This window comes from Meyerozyma guilliermondii, genomic scaffold, assembly GCF_000149425.1.
Source record: "Meyerozyma guilliermondii ATCC 6260 scaffold_7 genomic scaffold, whole genome shotgun sequence".
Taxonomy (NCBI): domain Eukaryota; kingdom Fungi; phylum Ascomycota; class Pichiomycetes; order Serinales; family Debaryomycetaceae; genus Meyerozyma; species Meyerozyma guilliermondii.
In genome coordinates, this window is record NW_001809794.1 from 302,025 (window position 1) to 317,369 (window position 15,345).

The 15,345-nt window shown below is 42.9% G+C and overlaps 8 protein-coding genes and 1 non-coding gene across 9 annotated transcripts; 1 reads left to right on the forward strand and 8 right to left on the reverse strand. All coding sequences in view use genetic code 12, as the record gives it.

The window, feature by feature from the left end:
* Window positions 1-322: 322 nt before the first annotated feature.
* On the reverse strand, window positions 323-394 carry PGUG_05946. Its single transcript has one exon. It is a non-coding gene; the product is annotated as a tRNA-Gln (tRNA).
* Window positions 395-518: 124 nt separating this feature from the next.
* Window positions 519-2,753, reverse strand: PGUG_05338 (ferric reductase family protein; the record flags this gene model as incomplete). The annotated part of the gene is made up of 1 exon (XM_001482268.1): window positions 519-2,753. One exon carries the CDS (start codon window positions 2,751-2,753, stop codon window positions 519-521), a length of 2,235 nt encoding a protein of 744 aa, XP_001482318.2.
* Window positions 2,754-3,342: 589 nt separating this feature from the next.
* Window positions 3,343-4,380, reverse strand: PGUG_05339 (uncharacterized protein; the record flags this gene model as incomplete). Its single annotated transcript, XM_001482269.1, has 1 exon — window positions 3,343-4,380. One exon carries the CDS (start codon window positions 4,378-4,380, stop codon window positions 3,343-3,345), a length of 1,038 nt encoding a protein of 345 aa, XP_001482319.2.
* A 327-nt stretch (window positions 4,381-4,707) lies between these two features.
* Window positions 4,708-6,348, reverse strand: PGUG_05340 (uncharacterized protein; the record flags this gene model as incomplete). Its single annotated transcript, XM_001482270.1, has 1 exon — window positions 4,708-6,348. The coding sequence occupies one exon, from the start codon at window positions 6,346-6,348 to the stop codon at window positions 4,708-4,710; it is 1,641 nt and encodes a 546-aa protein (XP_001482320.2).
* Window positions 6,349-6,989: 641 nt separating this feature from the next.
* PGUG_05341 (sulfiredoxin) lies at window positions 6,990-7,364 on the forward strand (the record flags this gene model as incomplete). Its single annotated transcript, XM_001482271.1, has 1 exon — window positions 6,990-7,364. One exon carries the CDS (start codon window positions 6,990-6,992, stop codon window positions 7,362-7,364), a length of 375 nt encoding a protein of 124 aa, XP_001482321.1.
* A 73-nt stretch (window positions 7,365-7,437) lies between these two features.
* On the reverse strand, window positions 7,438-9,642 carry PGUG_05342 (ferric reductase family protein; the record flags this gene model as incomplete). Its single annotated transcript, XM_001482272.1, has 1 exon — window positions 7,438-9,642. One exon carries the CDS (start codon window positions 9,640-9,642, stop codon window positions 7,438-7,440), a length of 2,205 nt encoding a protein of 734 aa, XP_001482322.2.
* Window positions 9,643-10,567: 925 nt separating this feature from the next.
* Window positions 10,568-11,842, reverse strand: FTH1 (Fth1p; the record flags this gene model as incomplete). Its single annotated transcript, XM_001482273.1, has 1 exon — window positions 10,568-11,842. One exon carries the CDS (start codon window positions 11,840-11,842, stop codon window positions 10,568-10,570), a length of 1,275 nt encoding a protein of 424 aa, XP_001482323.2.
* Window positions 11,843-12,009: 167 nt separating this feature from the next.
* On the reverse strand, window positions 12,010-13,440 carry CRK1 (cyclin-dependent serine/threonine protein kinase; the record flags this gene model as incomplete). Its single annotated transcript, XM_001482274.1, has 1 exon — window positions 12,010-13,440. The coding sequence occupies one exon, from the start codon at window positions 13,438-13,440 to the stop codon at window positions 12,010-12,012; it is 1,431 nt and encodes a 476-aa protein (XP_001482324.2).
* Window positions 13,441-13,517: 77 nt separating this feature from the next.
* Window positions 13,518-15,137, reverse strand: ITR1 (myo-inositol transporter; the record flags this gene model as incomplete). The annotated part of the gene is made up of 1 exon (XM_001482275.1): window positions 13,518-15,137. The coding sequence occupies one exon, from the start codon at window positions 15,135-15,137 to the stop codon at window positions 13,518-13,520; it is 1,620 nt and encodes a 539-aa protein (XP_001482325.1).
* Between the last annotated feature and the right edge of the window lie 208 nt (window positions 15,138-15,345).

Below are 15,345 nucleotides of genomic sequence, written 5' to 3' on the forward strand. Positions count from 1 at the left end.
GGCCAATGCTCGCTTAGAACGGGCATTCTTAGGTTTTCTGGTGTTAGTAGTGTTACTGCTTAGTCTGGAATGGCTTGGTGGACAGTCGGTTGTACATACATAGTTCTAATCATGTTAAGCTAAATGAACCTCATCGTGAGAATAAAATTCACCTCATCTCGTGTCACGTGACTTGGTAAGTGAAGAAGATGAAGTAAATGAGAAAGAAGATGTAGGGCGAAGAGTGGTATGACGGAAACGTGCCGAGTACCATGCTATTGTTTACTTGATGATCTACGTCTTATGAGAAAAGAGAACAACTGAAAAATGTTTGGCAAAAAATAGGTCACACCCGGATTCGAACTGGGGTTGTTTGGATCAGAACCAAAAGTGATAACCACTACACTATGCAACCGATTATACGCCTATTTAGATGCACTCACTAACTATGATTTTCATCGTTGCGATTTCAAAGATGGTCCAGTTTCGTCTTTACTCTCATACTAATTCTAATTTAATATGCAATTTATTATTCATATTCATGCCCATACTTGTAACTGCTCAAAATAATCTACCCTCTTCTTCTCTTTGTTACCGATATTATCAACCACTGCATATCTCAAATCATCAACCATGACTGGATGGCCACAGGTTACAAAGCATGTAGAACCATTTGATTCTACAAGACTCTCATGGACCAATCCTTTCATAGACGGTCTACCATGTTTGAAATCGACATGCGAGAGTTCACTTTTCACTCGCAGAATAATTGCCTTAGCATTGATAGTTGTGGAAGTCGAATTATAATTTGGTTTGGGATGTGCTAACAATTTGGTATCATGAGTGGCTTCTTCCTGTGGGATTCTCAACTCGAAGTCTTCCAAGCACGAATCAGAATCTGGCTTTGTGACGTAGACAATTGTGTCGATAGACGAATTATTCAACGAAAGAAGTTCTTCGTAGAACCAGTAAAGCGACTTGTACTCTCGAATAACCCACACAAGTTTAATGTTTTGCTTTGTGTTGTTGGAGCGTTCCAAGTCGAGGGCCTCTGCGTAAATGCCAGGAATTCCATTTCCTCCAGCAACAAAAACTGCCGAGTCGTATCGACTAGCCGGAGTCTTTTCACCATAAGAACCTTCAATGGCCACTCTGATGGAAGTGGAACGGCCCGGATGGGTCCGTAAGTAATGGTATAGACGGCTTGTTACTCCATCCTTCACTTTGATGAACATGATAATCTCCTCTGAATTTTCGGGTGATATCGTATATGTGAAAGGATGCGATTGCCAAAAACAGCTCGGACGTAAAAAGTGAATGAATGCATGTCCTCCAGGGATTGCATCCCAATGTTTCGGCTTGGGAACTATGACCTTGAGAGTCTCGTCAGCAAGAAGAAGAACTTTTGCTTTGGGGAAACCAAAAGAGCATAACCTCCCCACTCTGATAACTCTATCAAATAACCATATTACTGCCGAGTAATAGTAGAACCATAAGCAGTAAAGATCATTGACATGATACCAAGCACCAAAGACAAATACTGCTGCGAGAAAGATGTGGATAAGAAGGAACATTTCGTACCAACGTCTTCGAAGAACCAAAAGACCTTGAATGAGAATAAATACTCCAGCAATAATTGCCAATCCTCCAGCAATGATATAAGCTTCGAAGTCTGTGAGGATGCTTCTCAGGTACAACGAGTAGCACACAGTATGAATGAGAACCAATATAACGATGACTCGAGATACCCACCGATGGAACGTGATAAACGTAGAATAATCCCATCTCGTTACCCATTGAAGAAAATTGTTTCTTCCTCCAAATAAGATTAGCAACGGCATCATTTCACTGGCTAGAATACTGGTTCTAACAGCGTGGTATCTCAAGAGTGCGTTATTCTTGTGGTGGAATAGAGGGTTGCCGTCATTGTAGTGGATATTGTGGAACACAAAAAAGGTGGTGATGATCACAAATGTAGCCAAAATCAAAGATTCAGCTCTGGTTGGCACAAGCATGTCAAGACATTTGAGAAATGGTTTTTCGGTAGTTTTCTTGGTACCCCTGGTTGCTGGCAAGGAAATATTGCGCCTGAACCAATTGGTCAAGGAACCAGTCGAACGAGTGAAAAGTTTTGGAAATATGATTTTTCCCCAATTTCCAGCAGCTGCCAACAAAAACACTAGCATCCAAAAGCCAACGAGAACCTCTCCGTAAATTACTGAGAGATCGTAATTACCCAAAAATTGCTCATAGGCATCTTTGTACAGTTGTATATCAGTTTCCTCAAGTAATATAGGAGTATCCATAATCACCGAAGGTCCCTGTGGCCTCTGGGCATGCTCCAAGTAGTACTGGTGACTCCTGGCCATATCTTCTTCCGTGAGAGAAATATTGAACGAATCATGGCACATGCGAGTAAAGTCTTTGATCAGAGACTTGAAGCCGGAATAGTAGCAATGAGCAATAGTCGCTCGAGCATTCTCGTTGGAGCAGAAACACTTGGAACGGAATGGGTTAGGTTCACAGAAAGATGCTCTGGTTTCAATTTGATATGAACAACTGTAGAGAGCAATTCTGGCTTGACCAAACTCATGAAAAGGAGGACCACTGACGGCTCTTTCTGGAGTCAAACTCACCAAAACTGATATAACAAGACATATGCTGAGTACCACTTTGATTCTGTGAATAATGACCGATTTTGTCCGGATTGGAATCAAAAATGGCGTTAGTATCACTGCCAAAAATATCGACAAATATGCAGAAAAGTAGTACATGATACTATAAGCCTATGACAAGACCGATGAATAAAGATATGAAACACGCGGTTGCTCAAAGGGTTTTAAATATCATGGAAAAGTTGCTAACGTTGGCTAAGCCTCCAGAAAAAATGGTCGGATCAGACTGTGATATTTTATCTTTTTAATCAGTGCACTTTTTTCCCGACGCACGCATTGCGTATCTTGGCAAAAAAATACTGTCGACGGGCTCGTAGTATTGGCCTGCTCCAGCACTTTTGGCCAATAGCGCCATATTGGCCTATTGTATAGAATCGGAATATGATTTGATGCCAGTGGCTAGAAAACAGCTTCGAAATCTCTTTGGTTTAAACTTTAATTTCGGGTTGTGCATTTCCGACTCGGCATTTTGATCAATCAGATAAGTCCTGTACCCACATTCGGAACCGGTCCGACGCCGCAACCTAGCAAAGCGGGCTAGGTGTGTAAGAAAAAGGAAAAGTGAGTAGTAATCTCTTTTGCTGTGGCTCTTTAATTTCAGTCATTGATGGACATTAAAATCTTGTTCAAAGTTCCGTAAATTTTCATTACAGTTTTCGTATCAAATTTCTTCACTTGAAAATTCCTCTCATTTGAATGAACCCTCCACATACACCTTTTCTTTCTGTATGGCTGCAAATTTCACGGTACCAGCCTCTTTCATACACCTCAATTCTAGTCGAATAGGAAGCACCATTGGACGTCGAAATGAAACTTCCAAGCACGAACTGTATGCTACGTTGTCATCTAGGAGCTCGTAAAGTATAGCTGCCGCCACATGGTTTCCGTGGGCAATTCTTCCAGGAAAACCAAACAATCTTGCTGAGAATGCAGATATATGAATAGGATTGTAATCTTTGCAGAGGGGCCACCATGAGGATGGTGCACTGAAAGGGACTTCAAGAATTCCCAACAGTGAAAACTTTGTTGATTCATTTTTATCAGTCAGTGTGGGTTGTTCAGATAGTGGTGGTGGTGACTTGGATAGGGTCTGCATCACGGTGATAATCTGTCTGAAAATCATCTTCTCAGAAGTGGTATCATACACTTCAACAATTATATCAAATTCTATTCCTCTTTTCGTTCTACGACCCTTTTGGTTGGGTCCACCAAACGTTGCAATTGCTCTTGTCTTGGAGAGATTGTTCTTTACTGGGCCAATGAAATCAAATCTGTTTCTGGTATTCACAGAGCCCAAAGGTAGTATCGGAGAGGAGAAGTGAGCCAAGGTAAGAATCATGAGAGGCGTTGTAGCTGCCGCTAGAATGAGTGAAGGTACTAATTTTGTACTTGAAACATCTTTTTGAGAACAAATGGTTGCAACTGCTTGCTCATACTGGCGAGCATCTTCTGATGATAGTTCGAGGGGTGCCGTTATCGTTATTCTGGGAAGCTTAAAATCATCTCCATTCCTCTCTAGCTTCGTTCTCCAGAATGAAACAGACATAATTGACTTAATGATTATAGCCATGAATATAGTGACCACATCTGTACCGGATAGTTTCGTTGGAGTGAAATTCAAGTCGCAAGTTGGTTTCGTTAAAGCTTTATAAAGATGGCTAAAATGGCTTCTGTGGAACACTCTCCAAGTTATTATGGTAGCAGCAGTGAAAAGAAGTATCCACATTATCAGCCAACCTATAATCTTACGCAGTACAAATGTTAGTGATAACTAACACATGTTTATGATATTACTGCAAGCCGCATACAGGAAATGCAGCAATTAATGGCTGCGAAAATCAGTCAGAAGAAGAGAAAAAGGGAGAGTAAGAAGACTAAGAGGGTAGATTTATATACTTAGGGCCTAGTCAGCAGACTATTAGAACCAAGTTGAGTTGATTTACTTTCATAATTTTCCGGTTTGCATAATTTCAAATACATACAAAAACTCCAATTGTTAAACATCTATTCTCTATTTATTATTCGTACCATTAGTCTCGTCATAACACACCACTTAACTTGAGGCCGATGCGTGTTCGGTCTCTTCGATCGCCACCTTATCATTAGTCTGGCTGCGAGCAATTGAGTGCATTCCAGCCTTATCTCTGGCATATTGGAAAGCAATAAATTCATTTTCAGCCAGCGACGCTAACCAACTATTGGATGCAAACAAGAAATCTATATCCTCCAATGTTCTGTTGGCTGTTTCTGGGCAGAACAAGTAAACAAGAACAATTGAAATAAAGTTGCATGCACCAAAGATGTATAGAGTTTTCTCTTGGATATTGCTGAACATTACCGGACAAAGAAGTGTTAACCATCCATTACCAATTGACCATCCCACAACCCCAAAAGCATTACCCTGTGCTCTTACTTTCAATGGAAAAATTTCCGTTGGGTACAACCAAGGCACTGCCAACCAAGTGGCTCCGAAAACCGAAGTGAAGATAAACACGAATGCTGCAGCTGCAGCACCATAAGACTTATTCTCTGGATTTTGTTGCTGAAGCTTCGAGAATCCACCTGCCAAAAACATGGCAATACCTTGTCCAATCGCTCCCCAGTAAAGGGTAAAACGACGTCCCCATCTATCAACAGTGAAGTAATTGATCAAAGTTGCAAACATGTAAAAGATATTATTCAATCCAGATAACCAAGCCGACTTTCTTGTCGTGTAACCTGCCTGCTTGAAAATCTCCGGTTGGTATACGGTTACACCAGCAATTCCAACCCATTCTTGCATAATTTGCAACCAAATAACGATTTGAATTCTTCGGGCAATGTGAAGGCTCTTGGCTTTCTTTCTTTGCTCGAGGTCATTGGTCTTAACATAGTCAAAGAACATTCTGAAATAGTTACCAGTTAAAGCTGAGTCTTCTTCGAATTCCATTGCTTCACAAATTTGGTCGAATTCTTCCTCACCTCGAGCCTCACCTCTCATACTAATAAGCAATTTCTTGGCCCTGCCCCGCTCGTTATTCTTAATGAGCCATCTTGGAGACTCTGGGAAAAACCAGGTAATTGCCAAAAGTACTAATAACGGAATGATCTGAAACGCAATTGGGAATCTCCATCTAAATGCAGTAAACCCATTATCGATATAACTCAAACCATATTCCAACCAGTAAGCAACTACCACTCCAAAAATGTTCAACGTGAATTCAATGGCAATAAAAGCACCTCGAGAAGTATGTTCAGCCGTTTCTGACGAATAAACCGGAACAACAGCATTCAAGATACCGGTTCCAATACCATTCACAAATCTAGCACCACACATCCAAGACACCTGAGTAGCAGAACACTGAAGTGCTGCTCCGAAGATAGCTACGGCAGCACCCAATCCAATAGCTCTAATTCTTCCGTACCTGTCAGAACTGAATCCACCAAAAAGACATCCAACGAGAGTACCAAAGTAGTATATTGCAACAATACCACCTTGCTTGGTTGAGTTGGTCACTGTGACATCACCTGCCGAGTCATAGTATCCAAATTTCATTTTGTCAACGTAATCGGGCGACGTGTTGACTCCAGCCATCATACCTTGATCATAACCAAAAAAGAAGATTGATAACGCTGAAAGACCCACAACTAGTTGTGTGAGTTTCTTACCTTGAAAATGGTTCTCTAGTAACCATGAATCTGGGACAGTGAACATGGTTAGCAAATTTGAGAAGTTGAGGTTTCCCAGCTTTTTATTTCATTTTCTTGGCTCAGATTACGATGCCCCGTTTTTTCCCCGGAAAGTATAAGCAGCCGCACCTTCCCCACCAAAAGGGTGGGGGATCTATGTCAAACGGTCGCGCCATTCCAAATTCAGCAGTGTTGCCGGGCGCAACCGGATACGTCGCTGCATTAATGTGGAAACCCGAATTATTGTCCGGTACGCCGGATGTATTTCTCAACGAGGAAGTCTTGTCTTCGTAGTTAGGAACCTGGCGATAATAAAAGCAGCCTAAATACGAATATGAATGAGTTGGTATATTAACTCATAGTCAAATTCAAAACTGAGCAAGTGATATGTCAGTTCGTTGCACTTGATGCGGGAAGTGCAAAAGTTAAATTTGTTAAAATTTGTAAATTTGCAGTAATTTCCATTTTGACAATTATCTTCGTACGGAACTATCCGAAACAATGTCTTTATTTTCCAAATATCAACACTTCTACACCCTACTATCTCATTGGTTTGTGCTTGCTCTTCCAGATTCGCACGATTAGTTATCGCATTTACTAAGCGATGATTCTCGAATTGCGACCACCTCTATATAAAGTCTTGCGTCTCATTTTCGCAACCAAATAATGTCACTTCAATCTAGTAGTCTAAAGGAAGAGTATGTTCCTCTCAAAGAGATCAAAAGACCCATTCCTCCAGTCCTTGATCACCAAAAGATAGAAGCCATGGTTTCTACATTGAAAGGGACTCCTATGGCATCAGCAACTTGCGGCATTGAGGAAATCACCGCCGGAGAATTACCACCAATTGATGTGTTCAAGATAAGAGAAGAGGGAAAAAACCACTATTTTGCATTCGGAGGATGCCATAGATTCCAAGCATACGATAAAATGGCTGCTGAAGGCAATGGAGACGTCCAGGTAAAATGCCGAATCTTGCCCGCAACGAGAAAGACTCTCAAGCTTTACTTGGGGTCGTCCGTTGACGAGCTTCTCAAGTAATCGAGCAAAAGTGCAGAATAACATAGTTGAACAAGACCCTAATCTCAGTATTGATTGTTATAAATACAGCTAACTACGCCCACACTTGCAACTGTTCAAAGAAGTCCACTCTCTTTCCGCCGTTATCGAGATTCTGAGAAACAGCATAACGCAAGTCATCCACCATAACAGGATGGCCACAGGTGATAAAGGCAGTAGAGCCCAACGACTCGGCAACTTCTTCCTTGACGATTTGTTCCATATCTGGCCTTCCTTCTTTGAAGGTTATATGTGATAACTCGGCTTTGATGGTGCGGATGATTCTTTTCTTGCAGTCACTTTCCTCGTTACTGTCATAATCCGCTAAAATCTTCTCCTTCATGCTTCCTTTTTCATCGTTCGACAGCTCCTCTGGAGTTTGTACAAGGTCAATCAGATCACGAACTAATGGTACCCTATTGTTGAAATCTTCAAGGTTGGCATGTGAGTCTGGCTTTGTGATATAGATGGTGGTGTCAATCTTGGTTTGTTTCAACGCAAGAAGCTCTTCATAAAACCAGTACAAAGAACGGTACTCGCGAACAACCCACATCAACTTTAAGCTCTGTTTGGAGTTGTCTCTGGACCTTCTGCTCAAATCATAAACTTCGGAGTAGATACCAGGAATACCGTTACCTCCAGTAATGAACACAGCGGAATCGTATCTCTTGGCAGGAGTGGATTCTCCATATGGTCCCTCAATTGCAACACGAATTTTGGTTGTTTTTCCAGGATGGGTAGCCAAGTATTGGTACAAGCCGTGGGTAACACCACCCTTGACCTTGCAGTACAATACAATGGAGTCCTTGTTCTCACAATTTTCGGTGAAAGTGAATGGATGTGATTGCCAGAAACATGAAGGTCTCATGAAATGAACAAATGCATGTCCTCCAGGAATAGGTTTCCAATACTTGGGTCTTGGAACAATCACCTTGAGGGTTTCATCGGCTAACAAAATCACATCGGATTTTGGACAGCCAAAAACGACTAACCGCCCAATACGAACGGCTCTGTCAAAGCACCATACAGCGGCTGCGGCATAGTACCAGTAAACGTATCCCAATTCCTTGACATGGACCCAAGCTCCACCAACGAACATACCTGCTAAGGCAATGTGCAAAAGTAAGAAGATTTCATACCATCTTCTTCTCAAGAAGAGCATACCTTGGAATAAAATAACACCACCGGCAGTGGTAGCCAATGCTCCATGAATGAGATAATTCTCCTTCATATCCTCCTTATAATAGGCGCCAAATGTCACTGAAAAAGCACACGAATGGACAATGACCAAGATCACAGCCACTCGAGAAACCCATCTGTGGTAAGTTATAAAAGTGGCATAATTCCATTTTGTGAGCCACTGCAAAAAGTTATTGCGTCCAGCAAACAAAATCAAAAGAGGCATGATAAAGCCAGTGGTGATCCCAGTCCGGTCAGCTGTATACCGCAAAAGAGCCATTCTTCTACTTTCAAAGATTGGATCGCCGTCTTGGTAGTGGATCCCCAACCCATTGCAGAGACCAGTGATCAACAAGAACGCAAGAATGATGAGAGTTTCCATTCTCGATGGAACTATAAAATCGAATGCCTTTAGGAATTTTTGCTCGTTGGTTTTCTTTCTTCTTCCAAGTGCTGGAATGGTGATATATTTTCTCCAAGCGTTGGAAATTGGACCAACAAAGAATTTTGTCATTGAAGGGAATAATTCTTTACTCCAATTTGTGACAGCTGCAAGTAAGAATACTAATGCCCAAAAACTGATCATACCAGTTCCATAGTACAAGGAGTCGTCATAATTTCCCAAGAAATTCTTGTACCCAACCTTGTACATGTGAACCAAAGTACTATTGAGAATCACAGGGTAGTCAATCACATTGGTACTGTTGTAACCTTCGATTTTGGTTGTGTCTTTTGCATATTTGGTGTAATTTTCATAAGCTTGTTCCATGTCTTGATAAGTCAAAGTTACATTATACAAAAGGCAGTTTTCGATATAAGGCTCCATTGTCGACTCATCAAACCTGTCAGCAAGGTGATAACATCCTGCCATTGTTGCACGACCAGCCCAAGTGGTACAAATTGCGCTACGGTCGCGAAAACCAACTGGTTTGGCAAAAGTTGCAGCTGTCGTAACTTGGGCTTGGCAGGCATAAAGTGCTTGTTTGCCAATACCATAGTGCTCATAGGCTCTAGCTTTCTCACCCAAGACCACCTGTGCAAGAATTGCAAATGATACTGCTAATGTATTCACCAAGTGCATCGTTCCTTGACTACATTGTGCGCCGTTAACGACTTATATAGGTCGGGCAATTTACGAATCAGCGTCGCATCTCGATATTGAAAACTCCCGGTCGGGTTTAATGAAAAAAAATACCATGAGACACTTGATTGGCTATTTTCTACAATTTCGCTTAATGATACGCTACCGCTAGCAGGGGCGGCTAGATTCACTACCAGGGCTCGTAATTTAATGCAAGCTCGAACGCACCTGGGATACTGTAAAAGGGAAAATAGCCAATCAGCTTGCATCACGTTGCGCCCGTGCTAAAAAAATATTCCTCCTGCAGTAGCCAGCACCTATCCGTTTGTAAGGTTGCCAAGCCCTCATAGGACGTTCCTTACATCTCCATCTGATAAATGCTCTGGGCACGTCAAAATGCAGATGACAGGCTGCAGCTTAATTATGATCTACATTGTCGCACTTTTGGCTTGAATTCGCCAACGTTTCGGCTCATGGTTCCCGAACGATTGGCGAACATCAACCGTTGCTCAGCAATGATCCAATCAGATAACTGCGGTGCGGGCGAGCCTCACGCCCTTTGTAGCCCATATGCATAAATGGCGCCAAGCCTTGCGCGCCTCATGCATGACGCATATGCATGTGTGTTGTCAAAAAGTTATCAGATTGATCAACGAACCTACATACAAGCGAACAATAATACATAAATGTGGGCATAAGGATGTAATTTTCGTAAAAGCCTTCGGGAATGCCGGTGGGCTTAGTATCTAGCGGGCAACACAATGAAACGACATTGCAAAGCCATGACTTGTGGTGCAATTTTTTTGGCTCAATTCTTTTGGCGGTCTCGACAGGCGGGGGCCTCGACCGGTGATCAATTAGCATATAGCATATGCAACTCGCAACCATAAAGCTAATCCTGGAACTGCATTCCACAGTTACACTTTTAATTTTGGAGCGGTGTTCTGGAATTGACACTATCGATGCTCTCTCTGACATTTTCTTGTACTGTCAAGATTTCATGATCCATGAAACGTATGCGCTTGAGAATGCGCTTTTTCTGCCACGAAAGGGGAATCAACGGTAACCGTCCATGTTTTTCTTCGTAAGTCAACAGAGTGAATACTGCAATAATTGTCACCCAATACAAAATATAGCTTGAGACACTGCCATAAGTTGCGCTATTGGTCCACCCCAAAATAGCAGTAGCCATCATCCAGTAAGGACCATCATCTTGCAATTCTCCATTACAGCAATTGACATGCCATACACTTTGACCGATATCGTACAGACCGGGTCCATGGCCGGTTTCACTCACATCAAATCCATCACACTTATCGATAAAGCGTTGAAGTTCAAAATTCCAAACTCCTTTGGAAAATAACCCGGCAGCTACCAAGTACAAGAGACAAGTGGACGAGATCAAGAACCATCGGAGGGGCAATGTGTTTCCAGAGCGGTAAAGCACGATACCAATGAGCGACCCGAGAGCAATAGCAGCTATAGCTCCGTTGACTATAGCCCAAATCGAGGTGTTTTCGTTGATTCCAATACCTCCAACAAACACAATAGCTTCCATTCCTTCTCTTAGCGTAGTAACAAATGGAAGAAGTAGCATTGAATATTTTTCGGAGAAACGACCAACTTTCCCTTGAGGTTCTTCCAGGTTAGCAATGGCAGGAGTACTGCTGGAATCACGCTGAGTGATCCTTCTCATTCCTCCTCGATTATTCAACATTTGGGCCAATTTGTGTTTCCATTTTTTTTGCATCTTACTCACTCTCAACAACTTGATTCCCATCACTGATATGATGATGCTGGCAACGATAGAAAATGTTCCTTCCCAGTAGTGTTCAGCAACCGACCAGAGATCACTGCCCAAGATATAGAACACACCAAGAATAAACGAACCTATGATCAAACAGCATATAATTCCAAGTAGTCCACCTACCCACACTTGAACTGTCAACTGTTTCCGAAGCTTATTATCATCTTCTTCTTGTTCCGAAGTCAGTTCTGGTTCCCACGCTGCCTCACGGACCGCAAGAAGGGTTTCAGAAGCTTCCAGACCAGGCAATACTTCTTTTTTATCAAGTTCATGACGACTGAAACTTTGATGAACAAATGCTAATAACACGGATATGATGATAGCAGACTCCAAAGTCTCCCTAAAGACTATGAGGAAGACCTGGATCGAGAAGTTGTCCTCGAGAGATGCCATTTTTAATAGCAGTGGTATCTGCAGTGGTACTTATATAGGAGTCGTGCCGCGTCGATCGAGTTATCTGATTAATCTGATCTTGGCGTGTGCGGGTAACCGCATCGGACGAATTATTGTGCCGAGAAACGGCGATGAGAACCTACACAGGAAGAATATCATGGTCTAGATTAGTACATCATGCTAAAGTTCTTGGCGCTGGATTTGGACGTTTCGTCGGTATCCTTACTTTGCAGCAGAGTTGCGCTTCCGTTGTCGGTTCCGCGATGCCGTTTTGAAAATGCCGATTGCAGCCGCTCTTCCGACGACACGGCCCGTCGTGCCGGAATTGGCGCCGAGTCATAGCGCCGTTTGGTGCCATGGTGGAAATCGTAACCGTTGTCTGGGCGCCTAGGAAACGCCGTATGGGTATGAGGTGGCTGTGGAGGAGGCTTGGAGGGGTTGCGGAAAGTACCGTTTTTGAAACTTTCCTTGTCGATTTCATGGCACTCTTCGAATTGTGGCATTTCGTGTGGACGTAAGGGAAGTGGGTCTGAGTTTAAGTAGGGGTGATCTAGGGCATCGAGAGCATTCATACGCTTGTAAGGGTCCAATGTGAGCAATCCTGACAAAAATTGGACCCCCAAATTGTCCTTGATAATGGGTGCAAATTGGTCTTCTAGAGTTCGCTTGCAAGTAAGTCCAATGGATAGCAGTGACTTGTTGGAGAGGGAGCCAGCCTCTGGCCACGTCTTGAGATCAGGAGGACCCACCAACTGGAAAATTAGCTGAGCTTGATGGGCATCGCTCTTGCCAACCAAGATGGGATTATGTGTGAATAATTCGCCGAAAACACATCCAACTCCCCATAAATCCACCGCGGTGGTGTACTTTCTCTCCCCCAAGAGAATTTCGGGCGGACGGTACCATCGGGTCACCACAAGTGCAGTATAATTGCGTTCTCCTCCGCCTGGACCCTGGCCAACAGCAGGAATGGGTCCATGGTATAATCGGGCCAAACCAAAGTCAGCGATCTTGACAACGCCATGGTTATCTATAAGTATGTTTGCAGCCTTGATATCTCGGTGCAAATATTTCTGTTCGTGGACATATTGTATTCCATTGAGTAGCTGGACAATGATGCCCTTGATGATAGGTACAGTAAATGTAACACGAGGATTCTTTAGTAGACCCACCAAGTCTGAACTCATGTACAGACACACCGTGTAAAAGCATCCGCGATGGTGTAACATATCCTGGTTATTCAGAACCTTGGGACTTTCGTATATCATATCGATGATTTCGATGACATTTTCATGATGCAATTTTTTGAGAATGGTGATCTCTCTCATAGCTGTAATAGGAAACCCTTCCTTTGCTGAGTGGTTGATGAGTTGTTTAAGCGCTACGATCCTTTTCGTTTTCTTTTCTTGGGCTTTTTGTACCACTCCGAAAGTTCCTTGACCTAATTTTTGAAGAATATCAAAAGAGCTTAACGAGTTCATCTCTCGAAACTGGCCTATGGGTTGACGCTGGTACTTCATGGGACGTCGGGAATCGCCGTGACTACCCTTGATAGAGCCACTAGGGCTGCTAACAGAGTCAACGCTGTTGTCATCCATTGATTGAAGAAGAAGACATTCGCAACTACCTGCAGGCACGAAATGGCGTTAACGTTAAATTAAGTATATAGATGACATTAAGCTGCATTTTGAGCAGCATTGTTAAGATACTTCGATACCTTCTTTCTCTCTTTGGACAATTTCGATGCTTCACGTACGTTAAACCCATGGGTCAAGTACGAAGTGGTTTCCTCTAATTCTAATCCTGCAACCTCAGGAAGCAAAAAGTAGACAAACAAGAACGCAACAAAACATAAAGCTGCAAACAAAGAAAATGTACCCGTAGGTGTAATGTTCTCCAACATGGTCAAGAATGTAGACGCAATCACCAACGAACCACTCCAGTTGGTTCCCGCGGCATACATTGCTCCCACAGACCTGACGTTCACGTCAGAGAATAATTCAACTCCAGTCCATGCGCTGGTTCCAATACCAATGGCGTAACAAGCGACGAACAAAACCATGCCAAGAATCACCACGATTCCCCACCCAGTGATTCCCGCGGCTTTGACGATAACTTTGGCACCAGACGAAAAGTCTACACCCATAAAGTGAAATGCAATAGCACAAAGAATTAAGGATCCACACATACCAGGAATGGCAAAAAGTAAGATCCTTCTTCTTCCGACAAAGTCGATGATGCATAAAGCCACACCTGTGAACACAAAGTTGGTTGCTGCGATGATAATGGAAACGGCAGTGGAGTTCTTGAAACCTACTGTTTCGAAGATAGTAGCACTGAAGTACATAAGGGAATTGAAACCAGTAAATTGTTGAATACCTTGCAACCCACATGCTAAGATTAATGCTCTCAAATTGGCGGGATTTTTGTGGAGAATTTTGATGGAGTTCCAAGTTTGTTGCAATGAATTTTTTCCAGGAACCACCGAATTGGATGCAATCATTTCTTCAACCACCATGTTGGCCAATTCAGGAGAAGGGTTATTGTGCATTTTCATGATGACTTTCTTGGCCTCGTCGTATTTACCACAGATCACGTAGTATCTGGGAGTGTCGGGGAGGAAGAAGAACAATACCGACTGCACTACTGGGGGCACCAAGCACAATCCAACCGAAACACGCCAGCCATGTTTGACGTGGGTTAATCCCCAATTAATAAAGTAAGCGACCAATTGACCTCCGGTCAAGAACATACCGTTGGTCACGATCAATCTCCCTCTATATTTGGAAGGAGCCAATTCACTAAGCATCAAAGGAGCGATCAACGATGCGATACCCACTCCCCAACCAAGAATAAATCTTCCCACAATCATAGTCCACACAGTGTGAGCAGCAAGCTGGATAATAGTACCCACCACAAAGAACACATTGGAGCCCAAAATGACCTTTTTTCTCCCCACCAAATTGGCAGCAATACCGCCAATAAATGCACCCAACAACGCCCCCAACGACGTGGCGGAAGTGATGAACTCCTTTTCTCCCGATGTGAGTACCTTGTTGCTCAAATCGGTGCCAATATTCACCAATGCAGACGAAATATATCCGGTATCGTAACCGAACATGAAGCCACTTATAGACGAAGCGAGTGTAAGAATGAGCACCAATCGAGATGGCCGCGTGTTGCGCTCAGATATAGCCTCAGCATCCGTAGGAGAGCTCACCAATTGGTGAGTACTCGACTGCTGGGAATCTATTTCGGATTCCGAATTAACAAACACGTCTTTGGGCTTCGACATTAAAGCGAATGAATTATTGAAGAAACTCTAGAAAATCTCTAATCAAATGCAAACAATGCCACGAGAAGTAAAGGAAACAAATATATTCGTGCAGAAACGAAGTTAGCAAATTTGGTTGCGATGGAGGAGCTTATAAACAAGAGAAAAAATTCGGCGAAATTCTATGCGAGTTTCAGTGCGCCCGGCCAATAATATAGGGGGATTCGGC